Source organism: Rhinolophus sinicus, linkage group LG15 (genome assembly GCF_036562045.2).
Source record: "Rhinolophus sinicus isolate RSC01 linkage group LG15, ASM3656204v1, whole genome shotgun sequence".
NCBI lineage: Eukaryota > Metazoa > Chordata > Mammalia > Chiroptera > Rhinolophidae > Rhinolophus > Rhinolophus sinicus.
This window is the reverse complement of record NC_133764.1, coordinates 10,688,191-10,714,883: the sequence shown is the minus strand read 5'-3', so window position 1 is coordinate 10,714,883 and position 26,693 is coordinate 10,688,191. Positions and strand designations below refer to the sequence as shown.

The 26,693-nt window shown below is 46.4% G+C and overlaps 2 protein-coding genes across 3 annotated transcripts; one reads left to right on the top strand and one right to left on the bottom strand.

Annotated features, from left to right (window-relative positions):
- The first annotated feature begins 193 nt into the window (after positions 1-193).
- On the top strand, positions 194-6,449 carry ATP1B2 (ATPase Na+/K+ transporting subunit beta 2). Its single transcript, XM_019745173.2, has 7 exons — positions 194-912; positions 2,685-2,813; positions 3,150-3,254; positions 3,361-3,566; positions 3,794-3,850; positions 4,649-4,747; positions 4,856-6,449. The coding sequence occupies exons 1-7, from the start codon at positions 801-803 to the stop codon at positions 5,018-5,020; spliced, it is 873 nt and encodes a 290-aa protein (XP_019600732.1). The 5' UTR covers positions 194-800; the 3' UTR covers positions 5,021-6,449.
- A 4,101-nt stretch (positions 6,450-10,550) lies between these two features.
- Positions 10,551-25,541, bottom strand: TP53 (tumor protein p53). Of its 2 annotated transcripts, none has more exons than XM_019745191.2 (11): positions 25,402-25,541; positions 15,934-16,031; positions 15,775-15,796; positions 15,447-15,686; positions 14,830-15,016; positions 14,636-14,748; positions 14,311-14,420; positions 13,826-13,962; positions 13,661-13,731; positions 13,203-13,309; positions 10,551-12,675 (listed from the first exon to the last, which is right to left on the bottom strand). In XM_019745191.2, exons 2-11 carry the CDS (start codon positions 16,005-16,007, stop codon positions 12,594-12,596), a joined length of 1,143 nt encoding a protein of 380 aa, XP_019600750.1. In that variant the 5' UTR covers positions 16,008-16,031; positions 25,402-25,541; the 3' UTR covers positions 10,551-12,593. The 2 variants fall into 2 exon arrangements, with proteins under 2 accessions (XP_019600750.1, XP_074176979.1); XM_074320878.1 differs by having other exon boundaries at positions 15,934-16,028; positions 25,402-25,530.
- Between the last annotated feature and the right edge of the window lie 1,152 nt (positions 25,542-26,693).

Genomic DNA, 26,693 nt, shown 5'->3' with positions numbered 1-26,693 from the left:
TGGGGTTGGGGTATTGGAGAGCCCTCCTAGTTTTGAAGAGGCGGCAGGGGGCGGACCCAAGTCTTCTCTCCATATTTGCATATGTATGAGGTCCCCCGGGCCGGCGGCGAGAAGGCGGGGCTTCTGGGGGCAAGAAGGGGGCGGGCACCCCCAGAGCCTCTGAGTATAAAGACCGCGCGCCGGGACCGCGGGTCCCGCACTGCTGAGGAGCGGAGTCTGCGGCTGGGGGACCCCTCCATCCCTGGCTGTCCCCCAACTGCGCGTCTCCACGCAACACCCGCGGCCGAGCCACCACTGGTGTGGCGGTCTCTGCTTCGCGGAAGAGCCTTCAGCGGTCACCCGACCCCTCTCCACAGCTTCTTTGCATCTCGGATTTCGGGGCAGCCCCCTCCCCCACCTCTCCCTGCCTCTTTGCACCCCGATTTTTTCTGCATTTCGCTCGGGTTTGACAGCCGTCTATTTTTGCATCCTTTTTCGTTTTGTTTCTAGGAGGTTGGGAGGCTGAAGCTGCATTCGCACCCCTTCCCCTTTTTACCCTCCCCTGCTCTGACAATCCCCTTTTCATCGCAGTTGGGAGGCCTAGGATCGTTGCATCCCACGCCGCACTGCTACAACCTGCAGCGCGTGGCCGTGCACCTCGGAATTTGCAGTAGCTGCATATCTAAAGGGGGTCTCCCTCTCCCCCGCTGCCTTTGCTCCTAACGTGTTCCGGTGCGTGGGGGGGGGTGTGCTTCAGCGCGCCGCACCCCAGCTTCTCCGTTGCCCCCCGCCGCACGCGGGACTCATCTCCCGCCGCCAAGATGGTCACCCAGAAAGAGAAGAAGAGCTGCGGGCAGGTGGTTGAGGAGTGGAAGGAGTTCGTGTGGAACCCGAGGACGCACCAGTTCATGGGCCGCACAGGGACCAGCTGGGGTACGCGGGGCTGGTCGCCGTAGGGGAGGGGGTAGGGGTTCGCTGGGCGAAGCCCTGGGGCCAGAAGGTCCCGCCCGCGCTGCCCCAGCTCCCTTCCCGGGTTCTCGGCGTTGGACCTCCCTGCAGTGCTCTCTGGGTTGGGAGGGGACCAAATCGCCGGTCTAATCTCCCTGACTGGCTGCTGCGGAGGCGGAGAAAGTAGGTCATTGCCGCCTTCCTGCCCCCCGCGGAGCCCCTTCGTGTCTGGGATCGCGGGTTCTGCGCGCGTGTCCGTGCCGCGGCGCCTGCGCTGGTTCTCCGGGAACTGGTCTGCTCCACATGGTCGCCCTCCTTCCCCAGAAGAGCGCTCCTTCCCTCCCTCCTGCACTCAGTGGCTAGCCAAGCCCGTCTATTTTTAGCTCATGCCCACCCCCTAGACCCTGGGAACCTTCATGAGGGGGCGGGTCTTGTTGAGGTGGGGGTGTGTGTTGGAGGAGGGGTTCTTCACAGCGGAAGTAAGTCGTCTATCTCAGTGCCAAGCGTTTGGAGGCTTCTGTGGTTGCTCTGTGGATGGGGGGCTGTTGGGGAGGGGTGGCACTGTGAGGTTTTTGAGGCTGGATGTTTGGCTCAGATGTCGCAGGCGGAGGGAGGAGTGGTCACTAGTGGTGAGATGTCTGCATCATCCAGCTCAGTGTTTCTGGGGTTGGAGTGGCAGGATTCAGGGTTTGTGGAGGGAGTTATGCCTGGTTGAGAGTCTGGTGATGGCCATGGGTGCAAGTGATGTGTGGAATTCTTCCAAAAGAGTATGTCAAGCTGGGAAGTCTAAGCACAGGGGACACTGTGCGACACAATTTACAGTTCATCCACGCTGACTGTAGGCTGACCCCATCAGCTCACACACCTGGGACCCCTGAGGTGGGTCCAATGCAGTCCTTGCCCTTAGGGAACTTGAAGTCCAGCCCCTGTGATTATAGAGGTCCATGAGTACTTGGGAAAATCTGAGGAGGCTTCGTGGGTGAAGTGTCTTCTGAGATGGAAGGACTGGGGGTCCCCGCTGGTGGAAATAGCAGGTACTCACACTAGGCTGAGAAGTGACAGTGATGTGTCACATCCACCAAGGACCTGCCCTCTGCTAGGAAGGCTGTGGGAGATTCTGCCTTTACTTCCCACTTCAGCCCTGGGTGCTGTGTGTGAGTTGGGAGTGGGGTGACTGTTGAAGGTTCTAGACAGCCTGTCTCAGAGATTTTGTAGCTAGGCAGGAGCTGCATTCAAAGTTTGGCTTCTGCAGGGCACCAAGAGATTTTGCTATTTGAATGTGAGGGTCCATGCTCTGAGGGATGGGATGAGAGTTTGGTGTGAATGGTGGCCAGTGCCAACTTAAAAAGTCATTGTGCTGGACAGTTAAGCGTGAGTACCAATACAGCAGTAACAGATGTGCTTTTTCAAGGCCATGAATAGTTGAGAAGTTGGAAATGTACTTTGAGGCAAAAGAACTGTGGCCTATACTTGGGGTTGTCCCAGCAACGAGAGTTTAGGTCTCTTGTGGCCTCCACAAGGTCAGGCTTCACTGTGCTCTAGGACCAGGAGGGGGCTGGGAGTCATGGCTGGAAGCCAGTCACAACTTCTTGTTTCCAGCTTGTCTCATTTTGCCCCCTAGCGAAGGCCCTAAGATGTTACTGAGGCTCTGTAAACCGTCCTAGAGCAGAACTTCTGAGTGGGAGAGGGGTGTGTGGGGATAGGTGAGGTCATGGCAGGGGACTTGGAACCTGCTGACCCTTTTTCCTCCTCCCTAGCCTTTATCCTCCTCTTCTACCTCGTCTTCTATGGCTTCCTCACGGCCATGTTCACACTCACCATGTGGGTGATGCTGCAAACTGTCTCTGACCATACGCCCAAGTACCAGGACAGACTGGCCACACCGGGTGAGTGACTAGGCTCCCTTACCAGCCACTCGAACTGCTCTTGCACCTTCAAGCCTCCAAAAGGAACTCACAGGCTGAGAAGAACTGTTATTCTTGGAGGTGTGGTTCTGAGGATCCCATCACCACGTGCTGGGAAGTTCTCGAAGTCTGCCTCCTGCCCATTTCTCACAGCTGAGAGCTGTGTTTTCTGGGGAGGTGGCGCAGATCTTCCTCCCATGAAGAGGGTCTCAGACTTTCACCCCACCCCTCACCCTGGTGTTTCCTATATGTCTTCTTCCCTCTGTGTGAGGTCCCTCATTTTATACACCCCCCACTCCTGCCCTTGTCTGGCTGTAGGCTTGATGATTCGTCCCAAGACTGAAAACCTTGATGTCATTGTCAACGTCAGTGACACTGAAAGTTGGGACCAGCATGTGCAGAAGCTCAACAAGTTCTTGGAGCGTGAGTGTGGGGTTGGTGATATGGTTTGTGCAGGACCTCGGGCAGGGCACTGGGGACCCTGGAAGCAGAGTATCAGGCCCGTGCTCTCTCTCCCCCACCTCCTTAGCTTACAATGACTCCGTCCAAGCCCAAAAGAATGATGTCTGCCGCCCTGGGCGCTATTATGAACAGCCAGATAACGGAGTCCTAAACTACCCGAAACGTGCCTGCCAGTTCAACCGGACCCAGCTGGGCGACTGCTCCGGCATCCGGGACCCCACCCACTATGGTTACAGCACTGGGCAGCCCTGTGTCTTCATCAAGATGAACCGGGTACCCATGACCTTGGTCCCCAGGGAGAATGGAGGAGGGAGCTGGGGCCACCATCTGCTGGCAGTTTCTTCCTTTCACTGGGGCTCACGGTCATTAAACAGATTTTTGAATGTTTGAGTGACTGAGAGACTAAGAGAGAGATGGTGCCATGGGAGGCTGAGATCGTGGCTGGAAGGCTGGATACTTATGTATCTAACAAGATCTTTCTCTAACTCTCACCATGCCAGGTCATCAACTTCTACGCAGGAGCAAACCAGAGCATGAATGTTACCTGTGTGGGGAAGGTGAGTTTTTGGGCTCTTATCCACCTGCCCACCTGTTTGTCTACCACGATTTCCACATAATTCACTGATCTCTCCCGATTTCCTTTGCTCCCAGAGGCCCCATCACTATAGGGACGAGGGGGTAAGATTGGGCTCCAGTATGGATCAAACTTCAAGGGGCTCCCAACCCTCTTGCTTCTCTCTATGATGCAGAAGCCTACTCGTGTGGCTAGACAACCCCCTCCCTGACTCCACCCAAGCTCTGGCCTCTGGCTTCTCTCCTTAACCCTTCTACCTTCTCTATTCCCTGATAACCATGTCTTCTGCTCTCCCTTCCATATCTCGCCTGCCCCTCAGTTCTTTTTAGGTATCTGGTAGCTGCTGATCTGTTAGCACCATTTGCCATCACTAAGTTATGTACTTGGAACCCCACTCCTTCCATCTCTGCCCTCTCTAGAAATTTCCTGCCAGCCCTTTCCTCACTCCCACCCCTCCTTGCTTCCTATTGAGCCCTTACTCATGTATCTATTCTCTCTGGGCTCTGCTCCAGAAACTGATTCCTGAGGATGGGGTAAGAACTTGAGGTGGGAGTGGAGTAGGAGGCTTCAGTATCTTTAGTATCCTTCTGGACTTCCTGGTCTGATGAGAGAGACAGAACATCCCCTCCTACACACACACAAAGACACACACAGACTCGTGGCTCAAGGGAAACTGATTTGAGATGGAATCATCTGGGGCGAAAGAACAAAGCACAGTCTGGTGAGCTTCCGGGTTCCTGCCATCCCTACCTCTACCCTCTACTTTCCTGTGCCCTCACAGCGAGATGAAGATGCTGAGAATCTGGGCAGTTTTGTTATGTTCCCTGCCAATGGCAACATCGACCTCATGTACTTCCCCTACTATGGCAAAAAGTTCCATGTAAGTCCTATGGGAGGCCCCAGGGTGATGGCTCCTCCAGGGGAGGGTCCTTGGGGAGGAGGCCACGTTTCCATGGGCCTGGACCCTAACTCTCTTCCTCTGGCTCAGGTGAACTACACACAGCCCCTGGTGGCTGTGAAGTTCCTGAATGTGACCCCCAACGTAGAGGTGAACGTGGAATGCCGCATCAATGCTGCCAACATCGCCACAGACGATGAGCGAGACAAGTTCGCTGGCCGTGTGGCCTTCAAACTCCGCATCAACAAAACCTGAGGCCCCTTCTTGCTGTCCCCACCTCTTTCCTATGGATGCTTCTGGAATGTCCCTGACCCTGCCTGATCCCTCCCTCACCCACCCCAAAGGTATTTTTTATAACAGAGCCATGAATTTCTGAACCTGTCATGCCCTTTTCCCTTACTTCTGAACCCAGTCTGATGTCCATTTGTAATTCCCTGCCTTCACACATTTCCCACCATCTTTTCCTGACCCTAGCTCAGTCAGACAGGGAGATGGGATCCCAACAGGGTCACAAAGTAGCCATTCTGGTTCTGGTTTAGCTGTGAGTGGGGGTGTCCCCACAGCTACCCTCCTATCCTGAGAGCTATAGAAAATGCCCACCCACCTCCTCTCTTCTCTCCCTCTCTCTGCCGCCCTGATTTTACCCCTTAGCTTCCAGACAGGAATGTGACACTCCATGCCTCCATTTCTAAGCACAGCCACTGTCACCTTTTTCCATTTCCCACACTTTCTCCCTCATCTACAGTCACTGTCTTGGTGGCTTTTGACTTATCTGGCTCCTCTGGGAGGTCTTTCCCCGCTTCCTCTCCATCCCTATTCTCTCCTTAGGACAGGTGGCTCTGTGGGCTTTTTCCTTTTTCCTGGCACATTCTGCTTCTCATCCTATGGTGACTGAGTGAGCTGTGAGTAAAGGTCTGAAAGAGAAGTCCATGTTGGTTCTTCTTGAAAATTCTCTTCCTGGTCTGTCCTATCATCCATATAGGCACTCCTGAGGCAGGGTTGACCTAAGCTGAATATCCACTTTGTTTTTGCCTATGGCTCCCTTCCCCCTGTCCATTTTCCCAGAATATCCTTCAAGTTCCACTTCCCAGGAGCCCTGGGGGAGGGGCAGTCATTTTGGATCGGTCCCCAGTGGCCACCTTGGAAACGTCAGCGGGCTATGGGACTATTCCACCTCCTTCCCGGGCCCAGATCTGCCCCACCATCCTCTCACTGGCTTCTCTTAGCAATTTATCAACTAATCACTAATTCCTTTCCTTTTCTCTGCATGTCAGCCTGAAAGTTGCAAATACCCCCTCAATCTAGGCTCTGTCTCCTTCAGACCCCTTTGCATTTTTAAACAAACCCCCAGTGCCCATAGAATTGTAAGAGGGACCACCTGTATTCTTGAGTTAGAGGCGTTTTAACTTTTTCTTCCAGGGCCCTTCACTTCCTCACCTCTCTAATCTCCCTTTTCTTTTTTGATGCTGCTGCTGCCACATCTCACCCACAGATGGACCCTTCCCTTTTTTTTCTTTCTGGATCTGAGTTTCTTCTGTTTGGGACCCCATGTTTTCCTGCACTCCCCTCAACCCAGTGGTCTCTCTCTGCAGTTATTTAATGCCTGTGTCAGATCTACTGTAAAAAAAGATAAAGTACAATAAAATGAGAGCAATTATATATATAAATATATATCATACACAGAGCCCTGTGTGCGGGTGGTTCCTTTCTGAGCATTTGGAAGTTCTCTGGAAAAGGGGTGGAGGGTAGATTTGGGTGATCCGAAGTTACCCAGGCTTTGGGGCGCTGCTCTCCAGTTTGACTTCTGCTGTTCAGTGTCTTGGCACCTACCTCTTAGATTACTCCTTCACCTATACTATCTTGATCAGGCAATACAAGAGACAGGAAATCTATATCTCTTTGTACAGCTATACTTATAAAGTGCCTACTATGTGCATTCTAGGAACTGAGGACACTTATGAAAGAGGCAGAGTTCCTGCCTTCAAAGAGTTCTCCATTTTAACAGAAGTGAGGAACACATGAGAAATTGCCATACCAGGTAGATCTAAATGTGCTTCAAGGAAGGGAAGCTGGTGAGGACAAAATTCAGTGGTCAACCACTTTTTGTTGGGGGCTTCCAAGGGAAGGTTTCTTAGAGGCTTAAATGACTAGAAGAGACATAGATCTCAAAATATCAACCACGTGATCTTAATTTTGTGTAAAAAGTACATAAGCATAGAAAAAGGGATGGATGGGTCCATACGTTTCTTGTGGTATATGGGATGAATTTATAGCTAATTTTTATTTTCTTGGGGCTTACTTTGTTTGCAATAAGTTGGTCTTAGTATTTGCCCTGAAAAACAGCTTTATTACATATGCATACATATATACACAATTTTATCATGGATGCATAGTACACACACATAGATCACTGGGTTTTGGTCATTGCTATACCAAAATTGAGTTATTATATACAGTTTTCTGCATCTCACTTTCTTCACTCAATAAGTTTGTATCACTACTTCATCTGGTAGAGCTCTAATTCATTGTTTTTAAACAGCTGTCGATTTTTCCTGTTGGGCTGTTCGGTTAATTTCTTAAAGCTCAGTGACAGCTGTAAACTGTTTCCTGCACTGTAAAATTCCCAAACGATTGTTTGCCTCTTAAATTTGTGGTTTCTTTTACTGTTAAAGTGTGTTGGGTTTTCAGAGTCAATATGCTTAGTTGTTCCTTTGTAGTCTCTGTGTTTCTAGTCACTAGAGTATACTATTTTTCAGATTTTAATTTGTTTTACATTCACTTTAACTCATCCAGTATATTTTTGTGTGGTGTAAATTAGGAGTCCAATTTTATTTTTCCGGTTGTGTCAGCTTCACTTTACTTTTAAAAAATTCATAATTTATTCACATTGAATTGAAATGCCAACTTTGGCCATGTGAAATTATCTGAGATCTACTTCTGGATTCACTACTTGCTGGTCCTGGCTTGTCTACCACTCCATATACCAAGCCATATTGACCTATTCCAGTAATTTTATAGTGTTTTTTTTTTTTTTTTGACATCTAACAAAGCAAGTAAGTCTTCCCCCCCATTCTTTTTAAAACAATTATTGGCTATTGTTGGGAACATACAGAAGCAACACTTGTTTGGATTTTAACTGGAATTGCCTTATATCTTTATTTTAGGAGAACTGACTTTCTTTAGGACATTAAGTTTTCCCACGTAAGAACATGGTATCTTTCCTTTTGTTTGGAGCTTGGTTTTATGTCCTTAACTAAGGTTTTATAGGTTTCTTCATGTAGGTCCTGTGCCATTTTTTTGTGTGTGCCACTCTTATTAAACTTATTCCCAAATATTTTATTGCTTTTATTTTGAATGGAATCTAGTTTTTCATTTCTCAGTCCTTTTGTTATAAGGTAAAAATGTTTCTCTATTATTAATTTACCCTACTAAATTATCTTAATTCCATCAGATCTCTATTATGTCAAGTCTTTAGGCACATCATGATCTAAAATGTAGATATTTTAACCAGTGTTTATCCTCTTGAATGCTCTAAAACCATCATTAGTAGGCATCCTTGTTTAGTTCTTGATTCTAATTGAAATTACCTTAGTGTTTAACCATTAGGATACTTATTGGTATTCCATTACTGTTTTAATTAAGTTTCTTTAAAAGAATGGCTGCTGAAATTTAATCAAATTCCTTTCAGCATCTGTTGATATGATCATATTTCTCTTCCTTAATTTGTTAATGTAATGAATTATGTTGATAGATTCTCTACTAAATGAACTTTGTGCTCCTGGAATAAACCCTATTTGGCTATAGTGTTAATATCCTTTTGATTCATCAATGTATTTCTGGTACTATTTTGAGATACTGCATCTATGTAATTGACTTCTAGTTTTTCAGTATCTTTATCAGGTTTTAATATTAATGAAACCACAATTATTTGATACAAATTAGCAATTTCAGTCTTCTCTTATGGCCCAAGACAGTTTAAATAATATTTGGTCCTTGCTCTTCTTTTCCCATCAAGTGCTTGAATTTTTTTTAAGCCCTTGCTTTTGGATTTATCCTTTCAACCAAGTTTGCTTTGTTTCAATAATGTGTATTTTTAGGTTTTAGGAAGCATGCTAAGCTCCTTTAGAAAAACATAATGAAAGCTTTTATGGCTATAGCCATAATTTTCCTCAGAGAACTTTTTGTGGGTCTCATAGATTTTGGAGATCCTGAGTTCCTGAAATTAGGGAGATTAAGTTTTCTAAATTATTCTATACCTTGATTGGGCAGGGCTTGGGCTCTCTGAGTTTGAGGGCAGGACATGTCTGCTATGTGCCCCAGGGCTTAAATAGTGGTGAGCAGAGAGTAAGGCACCAGTGAATATCTGCTGACTAGATGGGTAGATGATTCAACACACCAGAGGGAAGTGAGCAGGTGGGACCAGAGAGGTTAGGGACTCATTAAAAGTCACACAGCTCATAGAAGAGCTGGCCTGAAAACCCAGGTCTCATAGTTCTCAGGCCAGTAACCTAAATTATGGAATAATTTAGAAAACTTATCAGTTCACAAAGGGGTCAGCAGAGCCAGAATGGATCTGCTTCCTGGAGTACAGTGGAAATGAAACAAAGTAGGGACACAATCTAGGGAAATGCGAGAGTTAAGTGGTGCTGGATGCTGGTCAGAAAAGGAGCTTCAAGGTGACTGTATACAGGAGAGGGAATACGTTACAAGAGCTCTGGTTTGCCAAGGGCCTGGTGGGGAAAGATGGTGAAGTTAAAGGTCTCTGAAAGAGGTGGTTCTGGGTTTCCTAGGAGTGATGGCATTCTTCAGAAAGAAAAAAGGTGGTTTTGAGGCCCCAGAGGCTGGTGGTTTCATAGTCAGTTGGGATCCTCAGGGCAAGCCAAGGGACTCCCACTGGCATTTTAAGCCTGGTTGGTAGGCTGAGAGGACAATGGCCCCAAAACCCCTCTGAACCTTAGCACTTCTCCCTCCGTCCCCAGGGAGGTGGCAGGACAAGCCCTGTCCCCACTGTCTGGACACCTCCCTAAACATTGGCTTAGGCAGCAGTGGGTGATGGGGAGAGCTTGCTCCCAGCCCCTCTCCCTGGGAGCCAACAGCTCTGAGGAACAGGATGGGGGGTGGGCAGTGCTGAGCGCCCCAACCTCTCTTCCCTACCCCCAGAAGCCCTTTGAAAGGTTTTCCTGGCAGACTTTAAAGCTTCGATTCATTCAACTGCCTGGCATGAAGCCCAGGATGAAGGGATGCTGGGAAGGCCCCAGCCCCACATCCTAGCCCTCACCTTAGCCGCCCCCACTTCCCAGGGACCTCTGCTGGCAGGCCTCCCCTTGTTCTCGCTCCTCATCCAGTAATACCCACCCTCTTTTCCCTGGGGAACCCAGGTATCTTGTCCCTTTCCTGTGGAGCAGATGGCTACCCCAGAGGCTCAAGCCTGCTAAATCAGACATTTAAATCCCATAATCCTTGGTGAGAAGCTGACAAAGGCGCAGTAACCCAATCCTAGAAGCAGGGGCAGGAGAGAACCTTGTGCCAGCCCTGGCAGGAGGGGAGGAGGGACAGTTGGTTCCAGAGTTATGAATGGAATCACCCCCTCCCTTGTTGTCATGCAGCCTGCAGACTGACCCAGTCTCCAGCTTTTGTTCTGCTCCCGGAACCCGGGTATTGGGCACCCTCAGCCCACATTCCCTGGAGATTCAGGTGGCTGCCTCCCAATGTCAGCTTCTTAATACTCCCCTGCATTGCAGGTCCTAGGCAGCCTGCACTGGCACACACCCCTAAGATACACAGGTAGTAGTAAAATTTTATTGTAAAGTAAGAAAACAGTACAAAAATGCAATATAAAAAGGGAAGAAAAGGGGTGCGGGTAGGGAATACAGATGTGCCTTTCAGAGTGCAAAGGAAATTGACCCTGAGCATCCGGGGGAAGTTGAACAGATTATGGTAGATACAGTTCCTATATCAGGGATGGAATCATCCAGGGTGTGGGATGGGGTGAGATCGCTTAGGTGCTGAGGTTCACCAAGAGGTTAGACAGGATCTGGTCAAGCTAACAGAGAAGGGACTTGGAAATCCCTCCTCTTAACCAGCTTCTCAGTCACAGAAACCACCAACAGGGACAGGGAACCAGCATTCCCAAGGGTGTCAAGTCCCAGATATGAGGTCTGACAATTAAGTTCGCGAACTCATCCTAGAAAAAGTGCTACATACCTCATTACTGAATATCACTATGATCACCTTTGAAGTATTCCCCTTGGGAAGCTATGCAACGATGCCAGCGCCTAGTCCACCCTTCAAAGCAATTTTGGAACTCTTTCTGGATTGGCCATCAGAGCTGTCGTCGTATTACCCTTGATATCCTGAATGTCATCAAAATGTCTTCAATATTTCCTTTATCTTCAGGTGAAAAAAGTCATTGGGGGCCAGATTAGGTGATTAGGGAGGGTGTTCCAAAGCAGTTATTTGTTTACTGGCTAAAAATTCCCTCACAGACAGTGCCGTATAAGCTGGTGCATTGTCGTGGGGCAAGAGCCATGAATTGTTGGAGAAAAGTTCAGGTCTAACTTGTTAAAAATTTTATTGGGTAACAGAGTATTTTTTTCCAGGACCCATCAGCTCCAAGTCAAGTCATTGTCCTTCAATCTAGTTGTGGAGGGCGCAGCTCAGCTCCCAGTCCAGTCACCATTTTCAATCTAGTTGCAGGGGGTACAGCCCATCCTCCCACGTGGTAATCCAACTGGCAACCTTGCTGTTAAGAGCTTGTGCTCTAACCAACTGAGCTAACCAGCCACCCCAGGTCTAACTTTTTCACACAGCCTTTTTACAAATTCATAATGGTACAAATTCATAATGAATAATCCCTCTGATAATGGTACAAATTCATAATGAATAATCCCTCTGATAATGGTACAAATTCATAATGAATAATTCCTCTGATAATGGTACAAATTCATAATGAATAATCCCTCTGATATCAATCAAAAAAGGCTTTTCACGCAGTCTTTTTAGCACTTCCAAATAGTAAACTTGGTTAACTATTTGTCCAGTTGGTACAAATTCATAATGAATAATCCCTCTGATAATGGTACAAATTCATAATGAATAATCCCTCTGATATCAATCAAAAAAGGCTTTTCACACAGTCTTTTTAGCACTTCCAAATAGTAAACTTGGTTAACTATTTGTCCAGTTGGTACAAATTCATAATGAATAATTCCTCTGATATCAATCAAAAAAGGCTTTTCACGCAGTCTTTTTAGCACTTTCAAATAGTAAACTTGGTTAACTATTTGTCCAGTTGGTACAAATTCATAATGAATAATCCCTCTGATAATGGTACAAATTCATAATGAATAATCCCTCTGATATCAATCAAAAAAGGCTAGCAACATTGTTTCAACGAGTTTGTGAACTTAATTGTCAGGCCTTGTATACATTATTTCATTAACTCTCACAAAAAAACCTTGTGAGGTAGGTATGACTGTTGGCATTTTATCAATGTGGACTATGTAGTTAGAAGAAATTTAACAACTTGAGATAGCTTCCAACCCAGGGTATGGCTGATTTAAAACCTAATCCTTACATGCAGGAATATTTTCCTACCTTTCCCAAATGGTCTTCAAAGTAAAAACCTTAAAAGCTAAGCTGAAACATTCCAACTCCTCTCACCTGCCCAAAAAACCACCAGTGCAGGCCAACTTCTTTAGCAGAGCCCCAGGCCAAGGCAAACGGAATTCTGAGGCACACCTGTACCAAGCGGAAATTTAAGTTCCCGAGCCCCCCCAAAATGTAGATGAAGGTGGGGGTGTCAGTGGGGGATAGGAAGCAGGGGATGTCAGTCTGAGTCAGGTCCCTCTCTCTTGAACATGAGTTTTTTATGACGGGAGGTAGATTGCCCCTTCTTAGACTTCAGGTGGCTGTGGGGGAGATAGAAGGGGAAGGGGAAGAGATGATGTTATCTGAGCCTGATGATGTTATCTAGGGCTGCTCCTCCTAGATCTAAGCTTTGAGAGGCCTAAGTTAAAATGGTCACCACCAATTGCAGACATGTTTACTGAGCACCTGGGGTACTTATGTACATTAATCTTTTAATCTTCATTTACTCCATTTGACAAATGAATAAACTAAGATTGAGAGGGGGAGTAACAAGGTCACATAGGACTTGGCAGGGCTGAAGATCTAACCCCAGCTCTGAACTAGAGGTTACTGGAGATGGCCAAGAATTATCCATGCTCATATCGGGGGTTTGTGGCTAACCCCAAAGCTGGAAAATGCTTGTATGATACAACTGGAGGAAGACTAAAGAATGTCCGGGCAGGGCCAGGATCCAATGGAAGGGGAATCAGTTACCTTTTACCTTGAAGGTAGGATCAGAACGGAATCCCAGGTTTTCCAACATAGGAAGGCAGGGAAGTGGGGCTGGGAGGGGACTTAGGTCACTCACCTGGAGTGAGCCCTGCTTCCCCCTGACTCCTTTCCAGCCTGGGCATCCTTTAGCTCCAAGGCCTCATTCAGTTCTTGAAACATCTCAAAGCGTTTACGCCCACGGATCTGAGGTGGTGAGAAGGGGGATAAAGAAGTATTAGGCAAAGTCACAGACCATTTTCATGCTCTTTAACAATTTTCTTTTGAAAGATGACCCTTTAGAATGTAGGTTATGGTACAAACTGGCATCCTGAAATTAGGCACAACCAGGAACCATTGTCTCTAGGCACTACTGTGCCCCGGTGGCAAATGCCCTCATTGTAGGGAGAGCAGCCCGGAAGAAAATAGCATTTTGAAAGTGAATCATAAGAGTCTGGGCCTAACTTCATATTTGTTACAGTTACATCTTTTCTTCCCTATCCAATCCCACTGAGTGGGGGCAAGAGACCGCATATCTGTCTCTCCCAGACTTGGTACCTGAAGGGTGAAATATTCTCCATCCAGTGGTCTCTTTGGCGGGGGAGAGGAGCTGGTGTTGGTGGGCAGTGCTGGGAGAGAGGTAAGGAAAGGTGAGAAGAGTGAATCTGGGGCAGAACTGCATCCTTTTCACCTCCTCCACTTCTGCTTGTCCTGCCTGCTTACCTCGCTTAGTGCTCCCAGGGGGCTGCTTGGGACAAGGCTCCCCCTTCTTGTGGAAATTTTCTTCCTCTGTACGCCGGTCTCTCCCCGGACAGGCGCAAACACGCACCTCGAAGCTGTTTCGTCCCAGCAGATTACCACTACCCAGGTAAGAAGAGGGAAGCAGGAGGCAGTAAGAAAGGTGGGTACCACCTCTGGTCTCCTGTAAACCAGGCCCTACCTACTCCTAACCACCTTCATCTTATGTGAAGCCTAAGCTCCAGCTCAAGGCATATGGAAGAGAAGGTCAAAAGGGAAGCGAGGTCAAAAGGCCAGAGAAAAGAAAACTGGGAGGGAGCAGCAGAGGAAGTTCTACATATGGGGATAGGAGTGAGAGGGAAGGGTGGCTGGTAGTATGGGAGGAAATGGTCAAGGGCCAGAGCCCAGGGTACAGAGACAGGCAGAGGCTAGGGAGCAGCGTGCCAGTGTGAAGGGTTGTGTGTGGGTACCTGGAGTCTTCTAGTGTGATGATGGTGAGGATAGGCCGCCGGTTCATACCCCCCATACAGGAGCTGTTACACATGAAGTTGTAGTGGATGGTGGTACAGTCGGAGCCCACCTGGGAGAGAAGAGCATCCTAAGGTGAGGCCACCCAGCCCTGGGGAGGTCTGTAGCCCCTGGACGCGGCAGTTTCCTCAACTGTGGAATGGAGGTAAGTTGCTCTGCACACTTTACAGTGTTGTGGAAAGGTTAAATATGAAGGAGAAAGCTCCCCTATCTCCCACCTGGATGGCCACTGAAAAACCCCTCCAGCCCCCAGTTGCCAAACCAGACCTCGGGTGGCTCGTAGGGCACCACCACACTATGTCGGAAAGTGTGTTTGTCGTCCAAATACTCCGCATGCAAATTTCCTTCCACCCGGATAAGATGCTGAGGAGGGGCCAGACCTAAGAGCAATCAGGGAGGTATTAGAGGCTTGGGGACTCTGGGCACCAGCCCTGTCCCACCTATAGTCCCTTAGTGCTTACCATCGCTATAGTCAGAGCAGCGCTCATGGTGGGGGCAGCGCCTCACAACCTCCGTCATGTATTCAGACTTCTTGTAGATGGCCATGGCTCGGACGCGGGTGCCAACCGGGGGTGGGGAGCTGACCCACAGCTGCACGGGGCAGGTCTTTGCCAGCTGGCAAAACAGCTTATTGAGGGTAGGGGAGTACTGCAAGAAAAGAAGAAAGAATAAATGGAAGGTCAGGGGACAACAAGTACCCCGGGGATCAAATGAACAAATATTGCTTAAGTATGAACTGGAAGCCATGTACGGTGTGGGGAGCGTAGCCAGAGATAGCAGAGTTGTGTGTCTACATCCCAGAAGCTTAGTTGTAAAAGCTAAGGAATGAATGAAGAGTGAAGAAAAAAGAAAAAAAGTTGTACGACCCCATGAGAGATGCTGAGAGTATGATGAAAGTCCAAAGTCAAGGGGGAAAACTCAATTTTGGGACAGGTCAAAGGTCACAGGCCAAACAGGTAAAATGTAGAAAGACAAGAAGCAAAAGGCTGAAATTCCAGTGTCCTGAACAGAAAAATCCAGCGGGATATGATCAGTCATCGAACTATCACACAGAAGCCAGCCCCTCAGGGCCACTCACCGTGCAGGTGACAGATTTGGCTGTCCCAGAATTCAGGAACCCTAACTGGAAACCATAGTTGCCAGGGTAGGTCTTCTGGGAAGGGACAAAGGATGACAAAGGCCAGGAGCTCGCTGGTGCCGGGGAGGTGGATGGTGCAGGGGTGGCAGCTGCTGGTCCAGGAGTTGCTGGCACATTGGGGGCTTCATTTGGACCTACATCCAGCCAATTCACGAAGTCTTCCAGGGATACGTCAGGGGTCTGTGAATGGGAAAAATAAGAGTCAGAGGGCCAGGTTCCCCGCCCCCGGCTCTATAATCCCTGGTCCCTTCCTACCCCCAGTCCTTACCAGAACATTGTTTTCAGGAAGTCTGAAAGACAAGAGCAAAAAGTCAGTACTGGTTTTTGCTTCCCATAGGCCTCTACTAGGGGGTTGGGGAATGGGGTGGGGCAACGATTATTAGAAGCTGAGCAGTGAACCTGCCCCTTCAAAGAGAACTCCACTCACAGTTTCCACAAGTCTGAAAATGTCTCCTGACTCAGAGGGGGCTCCACGCTGAGTTCTGACTGTGGTACCTCCATTGCAGCTCCCTGGAAGTGTGGCTGCTGTGGGGGGCGGGGGGAAGTGAAGATCCAGCATAAGACACAATCAACCCCAGGTCACCCAGCACATAGGCAGGAGGGCTCCCTCTGAAACCATACCAGGATCTGGTAACCATACACAAGGGGTCCCTTGACTTCCTGAGGAGTAGGGTTGCTCCTGTCCCACCCTTCAACACACACACTTCATCGAGAAAAAAAGATAATCAGGGATGGACTTCCAACCTTTCCACACTGAATCCACAAGCCTTCCTGAAGTGTACCTTACTTCTCCTTGTCTTCCTGGTAATAAGGATGGATTAAGTTTTAGTCCACTCTCTCCTTCTGGGAGAAGATACCTACCTTGACCCCCACATTACCCACCTGATCCCCTTTATCACAAAGCTTCCTGAAGAACCACTGCATCCTCTCTCACACGGGCTTACAAATCCCTCATGACCAATCCCTTGCCTGCCTCTTTGATCTGGTCTCCTTGCAGTCTCTTCCTTCCCTGATGCTCAAGCTATACTGGCTACCTTTCACGCACTCACCAGTTCACTCAACTGGTGGTTCCCTCTACTGGGAACGCTGGTCCTGCCTCACTGCAGGGTAGGCTTTCTCAGAGACCTCATCTTGAATGCCATACTTCCTCAGGGATGTTTCCCCAGATCACTCAAAGATTGCCAGCCAAACCCTGTCACCCTAATTCTCATGGTACTTACACTGTCTGATACCTTTTCTTGTTCAGTTCATGTTTCCTCTAGTTGAATATAAACTTCATCTGGACAGTGAAGTTATGTCTGGTTCATCATGGTATTAGCATAATGCCTTGCATGTGGGTGGGCTCCCTGACTGGTAAATAAGTCAATTGTTGTGCTCAGACTGTGAGCAGGTTGTGAGTAGTCAAAGGAGCAAGGAGGGCCTCTAGAAGGGTGGGGTGGCGCCAGTCCAGGCCAGGGCCCTGGCACTAGGCTTTGCTGCTGTCATCTCACCTTCTAGACCAGCTTTCAAATGGCTTCATCATCTTTCTTGATGCCAAGTTTGTCATCAGCTTTGCTTAAGAAACACACATGCTGCAAATTACACTTTTCTGTCTTGCCCAGCACTGACAAACATCCTCCCAGCAAGCAGCTGTTACTGGCCAGTTCTGGGCTCTTTTCTTTTTTTTTTCTTCCAAATATTTTTAAAATTAGTTTCAGGTGTACAAAACAATGTAATAGTTAAACATTTATCATTTATATCCCTCACAGTGATATCCCCCCTCCCCCATCTACTACCCCTCTGACATCGCATACAGCCATTACATTTCCACTGCCTCTATTCCTAATGCTGTACTTCACATCTTGTAACTATATGTATATATATAAAATTGTAGTTGACATTCATTATTGTTCAGCTTCAGGTGTACAGTGCAGTGATCAGGCATCTACATCATCCCTGAGGTGAGAACATTATGTTAAATAAGTCAGACAGAGAAAGACAAATACCATATGATTTCACTTATATGTGGAATCTAAAGAAAAGAATAAATGAATGAACCAATCAGAAAGTCTCAGAGACAGAGGAAAAACTGAGGGTTGGTAGATGGGACGGGGGTGGTGTTGATAACAGGGAAGGTGAGGGGATTAGAAAGCACAATCGGTAACCACAAGATTGCCACGGGGATACAAGCCAATTTGGGGAATGTAATCAATAATGTAAAGATTTTGTAGGGTATCTTTTCTAATGCCCCCTAACTTTACCTCTACCTTTAGGTTGCTATAGGGCTCTTTCTTATGTTAGTTTGCAAAATCCTTTCAAGCATTATCTTGTTTGTCCTAATAACCACACCTGACACTTGACAGGAGAGAATGCCGAGTTTCAGAGAGGTTAAGTGACCTAGCACACAATACACTTAGGGGAGTGAATGAGGTTTTACTAAAAACGACCATTCAAATATCTAGGAGTATGATGTTCACATCAGACAATTCTGCAGAGCTCTCTTTCGTAATCAGTTAAAGCTGGAGGTGCAGATTTTAGCTGATAAGTCATCTAACTGAGAGGTTGGCAAAGGGCCGTTTATCAGAATTCCCAATGCTAACAGGGGGAAGCAGAGGAATGATCCCAAACATTTGCCTTGGTGTGGGGAGGGGCTGAGAAGTACCAGAGTTCCCCTACATCGATGATCAAAAGAACTTGACTTTTACGGAAGGGAGCTCAAGTGAATGGGGAGGGGGTTCAGAAGTCAAAAGCCCTAGGGGTTTGACATACTATTTATTGTAACCGGACCTATCTCAACAGCCTAACTTTTTGGCTTCCTTCCTTACAGTAACTGAGTTTCACTCATCTTTGTGTTTTTAGTGCAAATGCAAAGCACTCGGGCTGGGAAACATGGGCAGCTGTAGCAGTGCATGGGCTTTGGAGGCAGACAGGCTTAGCGTCCTAGGCTTACCACCCAATAGCTGGGTAACTCTGGGAGGTTACTTAACATTTATGTGCCTTAGTGTCCTTTGCTCTTAAACAGTCCTCTTACTTATGGGAAATGTAAACAGCTGAGAAAAGTGCCTGGCATATAATAAGAGGTTAACTTTTGTTTGTTTATGTAATCATTCTATTTTATTTGTTCTATATTATCCTAGAGTGAGAACTTTGTGATTGTGAATGGGGCTTTTGTGGTACTGCCCCATTAATGCTGGTTCACCTCCTTCAGGGAACTCTGTTCAGTAAACAGACCAGAAGGGTCTGTCCTGGGATGGTTGGCCCACGGTGTCAAGACAGCCCCATAGACATAGGTGGCCTCCCTTCTGTCCTTGGTAGCTACTAAACTTGCAATACTGCTTTCTCAAAAATGCAGGCAGTCACCACTAGGAAACCTTTTCAGAGCAGGTACTTTCCATGGGTATGAGCATCATGGGGCCAGGATACTATAAATCTCCGTAAGAAGCTGAACCAGACCTTCCAAAAGGTTGGGGCGGCAGGGTGTTTACACAGGCAGTCCCAGTGGGAAGGCAATTAACTCAGTTGGGACTCCGAGGAGGAGCTGGCCAGACAACTATTATAACAATGGCTGCTGCTTAAAGGCCCTATGGGGCCCACTGCTTTCAGTGGCTTATCTCATTAATCCTCTCAAAAAGCCAGGAAGGTAGGTATTATCACCATTATAGGAATTAAGTCACTTACCAGGCTCAAAAAGCTCCCAAGGAGTAGGGCCAGGGATTGGAACCGGTGCAGTCTGAGGCCACACCCAAGTTCTAAATTATGCTCCTATGGCTTCACCAGGCATCTGGTGTAAAAAATTTTGTTTGGCTCAATGGTATTTGAGGAAAACAAAACAAAAAAAGATTCTGGAAAATCCTATACCTCATGATACTAAGGCAGTGTCTGGTAAAAATGAACACACACACACACCATACTACTCGGCAAAACCACTTCTAGGTAAAGTCCCAAGAAAAATGGTTGCATGGGGGCAGCAGGAGTCTTGCACTAAAACGTTAGTGTGGGGGCCAGCCCGGTGGATCAGGTGGCTGGAGCGCTGTGCTCCCAACACAGAGGTCGAGGGTTTGATTCCCACATGGGCCAGTGAGCTGCGCCCTCTACAGCTAAAATTGTGAACAACAGCTCTCCCTGGAGCTGGGCTGTGGTGACAGCTGGAGGTAGGCGTGGGCTGCTGTGTGCTGCCATGAGCGGCCACAGCCCGCGAGAGCTGCCGTGAGCCACTGTGAGCGGCCCACCGATGACTGTCACCTCAGCCCGGGGAAGCACAAAGCTTATAATACCAGCATGGGCCAGGGAGCTGTGTCCTACACAACTAGACTGAGAAACACCTTGAACGGGAAGTGGGGGAAGGAGGCGGAAGGGGAAAAAAAAAGTTCATGTTAGTGTTGTTCCTAATGGCTGACAGTAGGAAACGATTATTACTATCTGTAAGTAGGGAATGGTGAAATTAAATGTTGTATTAGGTCTGACAGTTAAGCTTGCGAACTTATTGCAACAATGTTGCTAATCTTTTTTGATATCAGAGGGCTTATTCATTATGAATTTGTACCAACTGGACAGTTAAGCAAGTTTACCATTTGGAGGTGCTGAAAAGGCTGAATGAAATAATTAGACGACCTGAACTTTTCGCCAACAAATTCATGGCTCATATCACGACAATGCGCCAGTTCACATGGCACTGTCTGTGAGGGAGTTTTTAGCCACTAAACAAATAACTGTATTTGAACACCCTTCCTACTCACCTGATCTGGCCCCCAATGACCTCTTGCTTTACCCAAAAATAACAGAAATATTGAAGACATTTTGATGACATTCAGGACATCAAGGGTAATACGATGAGAGCTCTGATGGTCATTCCAGAAAAAGTACCAAAATTGCTTTGAAGGGTGGACTAGGCGCTGGTGTCGGTGTACATCTTCTCAAGGGGAGTATTTTGAAGGTGACCATAGTGATATTCAGCAATGAGGTATGTAGCACTTTTTCTAGGATGAGTTCGCGAACTTAACTGTCTGACCTCGTATACTTTACTCACAAAAAAAATTTATTACAACAGTTTAAGGAAATGAATTTATCTGTGTATGTGTAACCTGATATAGGTCAGAAACATGTTGAGTGAAATATACAATTTGCAGGAAAATGACAAAGCACTGTAATTTAAATAGTTTATGTAAATTGAAAATACAAAATAAGTTATTGGGGATGACTGGTTAGCTCAGTTGGCTAGACTGTGGTGCTACCGTGTTTCCCCGAAAATAAGTCCCAGTTAAGATCGTCAGCCATTTAGTATATTATGACGATGTTCCAGAAGATGACATGACTGTATTTGAATCAACGTATAGATTGTTGTACGTGAAAAAAATAAGACATCCCTTGAAAATATGCCCTAATGCGTCTTTTAGAGCAAAAATTAATATAAGACCCGGTCTTATTTTCGGGGAAACATGGTAATAACACCAAGGTTGCTGGTTCGATACCCGCATGGGCCACTGTGAACTGCTCCTTCCTAAAAAACAAACAAAGCACAAAATAACCAGTTGTTTGTAAACATGTATGTAAAATATGAAAAACAGGCAAGAAGAATAACAATTTACAAAACTATGCTAATGACGGTCTCAGAGTGGGGATACACATGCTTATGGGGCTGGGGGTGTATAGTTAAAGGGGGCTTTAGCTTTACTAATATAGAAAAATGATGGTAGCCATACATTAGTTGTGTAATTAAAATATGGAGACAAATAAGACAAAATGTTGTATTTGGTGGGGATGCGAGTGTTGTGTGATTCTTGTACTTGTATTTTTCAAAAAAAAAAAAAAAAAAAAAATCTGTAAAAGAAAACAACCTCTTTCCCCACAGATTCACTTTGGGGCCTGCCCTGTGGCTCAGGTGGTTGGAGCACCGAGCTCCTAACACCAAGGTCGCAGGTTCGATTCCCCCATGGGCCAGTGAGCTGCACCCTCTACAGCTAAGACTGTGAACAACAGTTCTCCCTAAAGCTGGGCTGCCGTGAGCAGCCAAGCAAGCTTGGCTTAAGCTGCCACCAGCTGCTGAGTGCTATCGTGGGTGCTATGAGTGGCTGGCACCCATTGTGGGGAGTGCAAGGCTCATAATACCAGGAGCTGTGTCCTACACAACTAGACTGAGAAACAAAAAAGAAACTACAGTAATACTTTAAGACCTCCAACTTTGTACTATTTTATTTTAGAATCAGCTTGTGAATTTCTACAAAAACCCTGCTAGGATTTTGACTGGGATTGAATAAAATAATTTTGGAGAGTACTGACATCTTAACACCATTGAGTGATCCAACCCATGAACACGGTACTTCTCTTTATTATTTAAATCTTCCTTAAGTTCTCAGCAGTATTTTGTAGTTTTCAATATAGAGCTCTTGTCCATCTTTTGTTAAATTACCCGAGTAGGCCATGTTTTTGGGAGCTATTATAAAAGGCATTGTTTTTAAAATTCTCTTTCTGAGCTCAGATTCAATTGTTGCTATTATATAAAAATATAATTTATGTACGCTGCCCCTGAAACCTGACCTCGCTATAATCACATATTAGTTCTGATAGTTTTAAAATGGATTTTCTATTAGCTTTTTGTGTGTGCACACAATCACACCATCTGTGAATAAAAGTTATTTCTTCCTTTCCAATCATTATGCTTATTTCTTTTTCTTGCCTGGTTAATACTGTCAGTATAATCCTGAAGTGGTGAGAGTTGACTCCTTTTCTAATTCCTGATCTTAGGGAAAAAGCACTCAGTCTGTCACTACTACATATATAGCTAATGGTAACTTGATTAGAGGCGTGCCCTTTATCAGACTGGGGAAGTTTCCTTTTCCTAGTTAGCTAGGTTGGGTTTTCTTTTTCAACAAAATCATGAAGAGCTGTTGTTTATTGTCAATTGCTTTTTCTGCATCTGTTGAAATCATAGGATTTTTATACCTTAATCTGTTAATGTGGCAAATTACACTGATTTTTTAATGTTAAATCAACATTAAAGTCAGGGATAAACTCTACTTGGTCAGATGTATTTATCATTTTTACATATTACCAGGTCTGATTTGCTAAAATTAGTCAGATTTTTGCACATATATGCTAATAGTGGTCTAGATTTTCTTTTCTTGTAAATGTTTTTGTCTGGTTTTGTTATCAGGATTGTGCTGGTCTCACAAAATGAGTTGGACAATGTTACCTCCTCTATATTTTGAATTTGTGTACAATTGTTATTGTTTTTCCCCTCAAGTGTTTGAAGAGAAGAAAAAAGGAGATAGAAAATAACACTAAGATATAGCAGACTTAAACCCAAACCTCACAATTGCATTAAATGTAAATGGACCAAGCACTCCAATTAAAAACAATTCAGTGGGAAAGGAAGGCTATTTCAACAAGTGGAGCTAAAACTGTATATCCATATGGGAAAAAACAAAAATAACCCTCCACAACTAAGATTGAAAGGACAACAACTTGACTTGGAAAAAAGTCCTGGAAGTACATACTGTTCCCCAATAAAGTCCTGTCCCCCTTCCCCAATTAAAAAAAAAAAAAAAAAAAATCCCATTAAAATAAATAAAAATAAAACAGAATCGTGACCCCCTACCTTACATCATGAAAAATATATTTTTAATTAATTATGACTCACTGACCTGAGTGTAAAACCAAAAACAATAAAGGTTTTAGAAGAAAATATGAGAAAATGTACAAAAGTATCTTCATGACCTTAGGGTAAGATTTCCCAAACAGGTCATAGTAAACCATTACAGGAAAAAAGATGAATCTTCTGCTCCTCTAGGGAATTCACAGGTCAAGAGGAAACACATGTATCAGACAAAAGATATCCCTATCCAGAATATACAAAGAACTCCTACAACTCAACAAATTAAGGAAAAAAATAATAAAGCAAATAAACCAGTTTTAAAAATGGGGAAAAATCTTGAAGAGCCAGTTCACATAACATAGGAATGCCCAATAAGCACACAGAAACTGTTGAACAGTTAATGGTACAACCACTTTGAAAATCAGAATTTTTGTAAATCAAGTCAAAATATAGAGATCTATTCTCTACTTTCTTGACCTAGCAATTCCAAGTATTTGACCAAGAAACACAAAAACCTATGACCACAAAAGAATGTTAATAGTAGCTTTATTCTAAATACCAACCAAGAAACTCAAATGGCCACCAAAAGGACAATGAATAAACAATCAATGGTTAATTAATCTACTGTAATACACAAAATAAAAAGAAGCAAAATACACATACACCAATACATGCAAGAAATAACATGGTTGAATTTCACAAACATCATGCTGAAGAGGCAGCCTGATACAAAGGAGCATATGCTGTATGATTCCATTTGTATTAAGTTCTCCAACAGGGAAAACTAACCCATGATGACAAATAAAAATAAAGGTGGGGGTCAGAGATAGACTGGGAAAAAGCATGAGAAACTTTCCTGGGATGATGAAACTGTTTTGTATCTTGAAAGGTGTTACAGAGTGGTTAGTGCCCAAAATCCCTCCAATTGCAGTGGGTATAAATGCGACCTCAACTTAGAAAAGAAGCACGTAGGTCTGGTTCTCAGCAGGTGCGTGTAAGTAAGAGACTGCAGAATAAAATGACCGCGCCCTAAGGGATGAAAATACGGAAGAAATTGCTAAGCAGTCATTCGACTTCGGGCGAGTTCCGCCACCTCCCACAGGCAACAACTAGTCAGCACCGGGGACCGAACGTAGGCTCTCGGGGCTGTCACTCCCTAAGGCCCGCCCTTTCCGCTTTCACGACGTTCAGTCTGCGTCCGAAATTGGAATGGCTTAACCCAAAGCCGGATACAAGAAAAATTGTTAGTCTGCCAGAAACAGACGACCCGTCGTCACACTCTTTCATCGTTTAATTCTTAAATGTACCCATTTGCGAAAATACCGAGGGTTTGTCCTCTGCACTTTTTTTAAACCCGTCCCACGCAATGGTAGCTTCCCCCTAGATTGCAGTCGCCCTGGGTGGAGCACACCATTCGAAGAGGGGGAGGTTTTGAGGTTTGCATCAAAACAAAGATCCCCTTCCTTTCCAAAAGCCGTAACTAAGCAGTACAGGAAGGAAAAAAAAAAAAAGTAGAGGAGGGGGTTATCAGCCTCCCCTCCGCAAGTAACAGGAACCGGTCTGAAAGACAAGTTCTCTTTCTACTTCCCTCTCATCGGGTGAATATGAGCTGCTCCGAAGAAACCGGAAATGGTACTGCAAGTGGCAGAAATGTAAATGTAGAGCCAAACAATAACAGGGCTCTGGCCTCCCAGACTAGGATAACCCTCCACGGTTTCACGGGCAAACCTCGCGTTTAGCACTTCCCACTTCCACGACTGACAGTATTTAATTGGACTCTCTCCATCCAGCGGAGCCGGTGGCCGGTTGGAAAGATTACTCCAGGAAGGACAAAGGTCCGAAAGTATGTGACCTTAGGAGCGTGGGCCTCCCAGATCACCCCGAATAATCATTTCGGAATGGAGGCCGAGATTCCACCAGGATACGACATGGGCTCTAAAATTTCAAGCCTTGAGTTTTCAAAATTCCGAGATCCGAAAGTCTCAGACCCAGATGCTTTGTGCATCTTATTTCAGGATTCCTCACCCTCAGCACTGGGATGGGTGGGGAAGAACCCCTGAGGCCAGCTGAAAGTTCCCCAAAGTCCCACTCCTCTGGCCCAGGCGTTCAGTTCGGCTGGTCCTAACATCCCCATTATCTACACCCAGGCTTCCTAACACAGCATTCCTATGTTGGTGCCACCAGCCAAGCTTTTCCATCCCGCCCCCCTAAATCGCCAAGTCCCCAGTGCCCAACTCCCCAGTCCCCATTATTCTCCGTAGCTGAAAAACGGAGCCGTGAGCTCACGTCTCAGAAAAGACTCATCAGGCTCGGTCAAGAGCTTACCCGAACCTCAGGGGAGCGTATCACCGTTCTGGGAAGCACGCTCCGAGGCCGGAATCCAGGTGAACCCCCGGGGTCCACTGGCTACCTGCATCCAGGATGGTGGCTCTGGGCTTTTGAGCTGAAAACTTTTAGCGCCAGTCGGAGCACATGGGAAGGGGAAATCCCAATCCCAGCAACCCCCGCGAGACTTCTGGCACAAATTGCAGACTGGCCATGACAAGTAAGGGCAAGCAATTCGCCAGCGGGCGGAAGCAATAGGAATGGAGAGTGTGAGATGAGAACGCGGAGAGTCCAGGATTCTCGCCGTATTGGTCTGTAGCTACCGACATTTTCGAGTAGGGAAGTTCGACAAGCCAGAGCCGCGAGGACAGATTTGTGGAAACAATTTTGGAAGACTCCTGCCACTGTGTCAAATACGAAAGTGGAAGAAAGCCTTTGCACTTGCCGTTGTCTCCACCAGGAACACTCCTTTCCCAGATAGCTGGATAGTTTCTTCTCATCAGCAAAAATGTCACCTTTTAGGAAGGCCTTCGTTAATTTCCCAATCTATCGTATTTCCCCAAATACTCTACATCACACCATCCTGTTTTATTTTCTTTACAACCCTTATTACTATTCCTTGCCTTCAAAACACTGTTACGTAAGCCTTAGTCTACTATCTTATTCATTGTGTTTCCCAATGCCTAGTACAGTACTGGGCGGCAAGTAAGAGCTCAATAATAAATATTTATTGAATGAATGAAGAGACGGAAGTCTGAGGAAGTTGGCGAATCAGATGCAAAAGAGGTTCAAAAGGGCCGGCCTGGTGGCTCAGGCGGTTGGAGCTCCGTGCTCCTAACTCCGAAGGCTGCCGGTTCGATTCCCACATGGGCCAGTGGGCTCTCAACCGCAAAGTTGCCGGTTCAACTCCTCGAGTCCCGCAAGGGATGGTGGGCAGCGCCCTCTGCAACTGAGATTGAACATCGCACCTTGAGCTGGGCTGCCGCTGAGCTCCCAGATGGCTCAGTTGGTTGGAGTGCATCCTCTCAACCACAAGGTTGCCTGTTAGACTCCCGCAGGGGATGGTGGGCTGTGCCCCCCCTGCAACTAGCAACGGCGACAGGACCTGGAGCTGAGCTGCGCAACTAAGACTGAAAGGACAACAACTTGACCTGGAAAAAAAGGCCTGGAAGTGCACACTGTTCCCCAATAGAGTCCTGTTCCCCTTCCCCAATAAAAAAATCTTTTAAAAAAAGAGGTTCAAAACCTGTAAAATCAAACAACACTTGCGCCCTCTGCAGGTGAGGGGGGAA

Coding starts and splice junctions, on each gene's coding strand:
- ATP1B2 (XM_019745173.2), top strand. CDS start 801: ATGGTCACCCAGAAAGAGAAGAAGAGCTGCGGGCAGGTGGTTGAGGAG. Junction 2,814..3,149: donor GGACAGACTGGCCACACCGG/GTGAGTGACTAG, acceptor GTCTGGCTGTAG/GCTTGATGATTCGTCCCAAG. Junction 3,255..3,360: donor GCTCAACAAGTTCTTGGAGC/GTGAGTGTGGGG, acceptor CCACCTCCTTAG/CTTACAATGACTCCGTCCAA.
- TP53 (XM_019745191.2), bottom strand. CDS start 16,007: ATGGAGGTACCACAGTCAGAACTCAGCGTGGAGCCCCCTCTGAGTCAG. Junction 15,017..15,446: donor CCAAATCTGTCACCTGCACG/GTGAGTGGCCCT, acceptor CTTTTCTTGCAG/TACTCCCCTACCCTCAATAA. Junction 14,749..14,829: donor CTGCTCTGACTATAGCGATG/GTAAGCACTAAG, acceptor GATTGCTCTTAG/GTCTGGCCCCTCCTCAGCAT.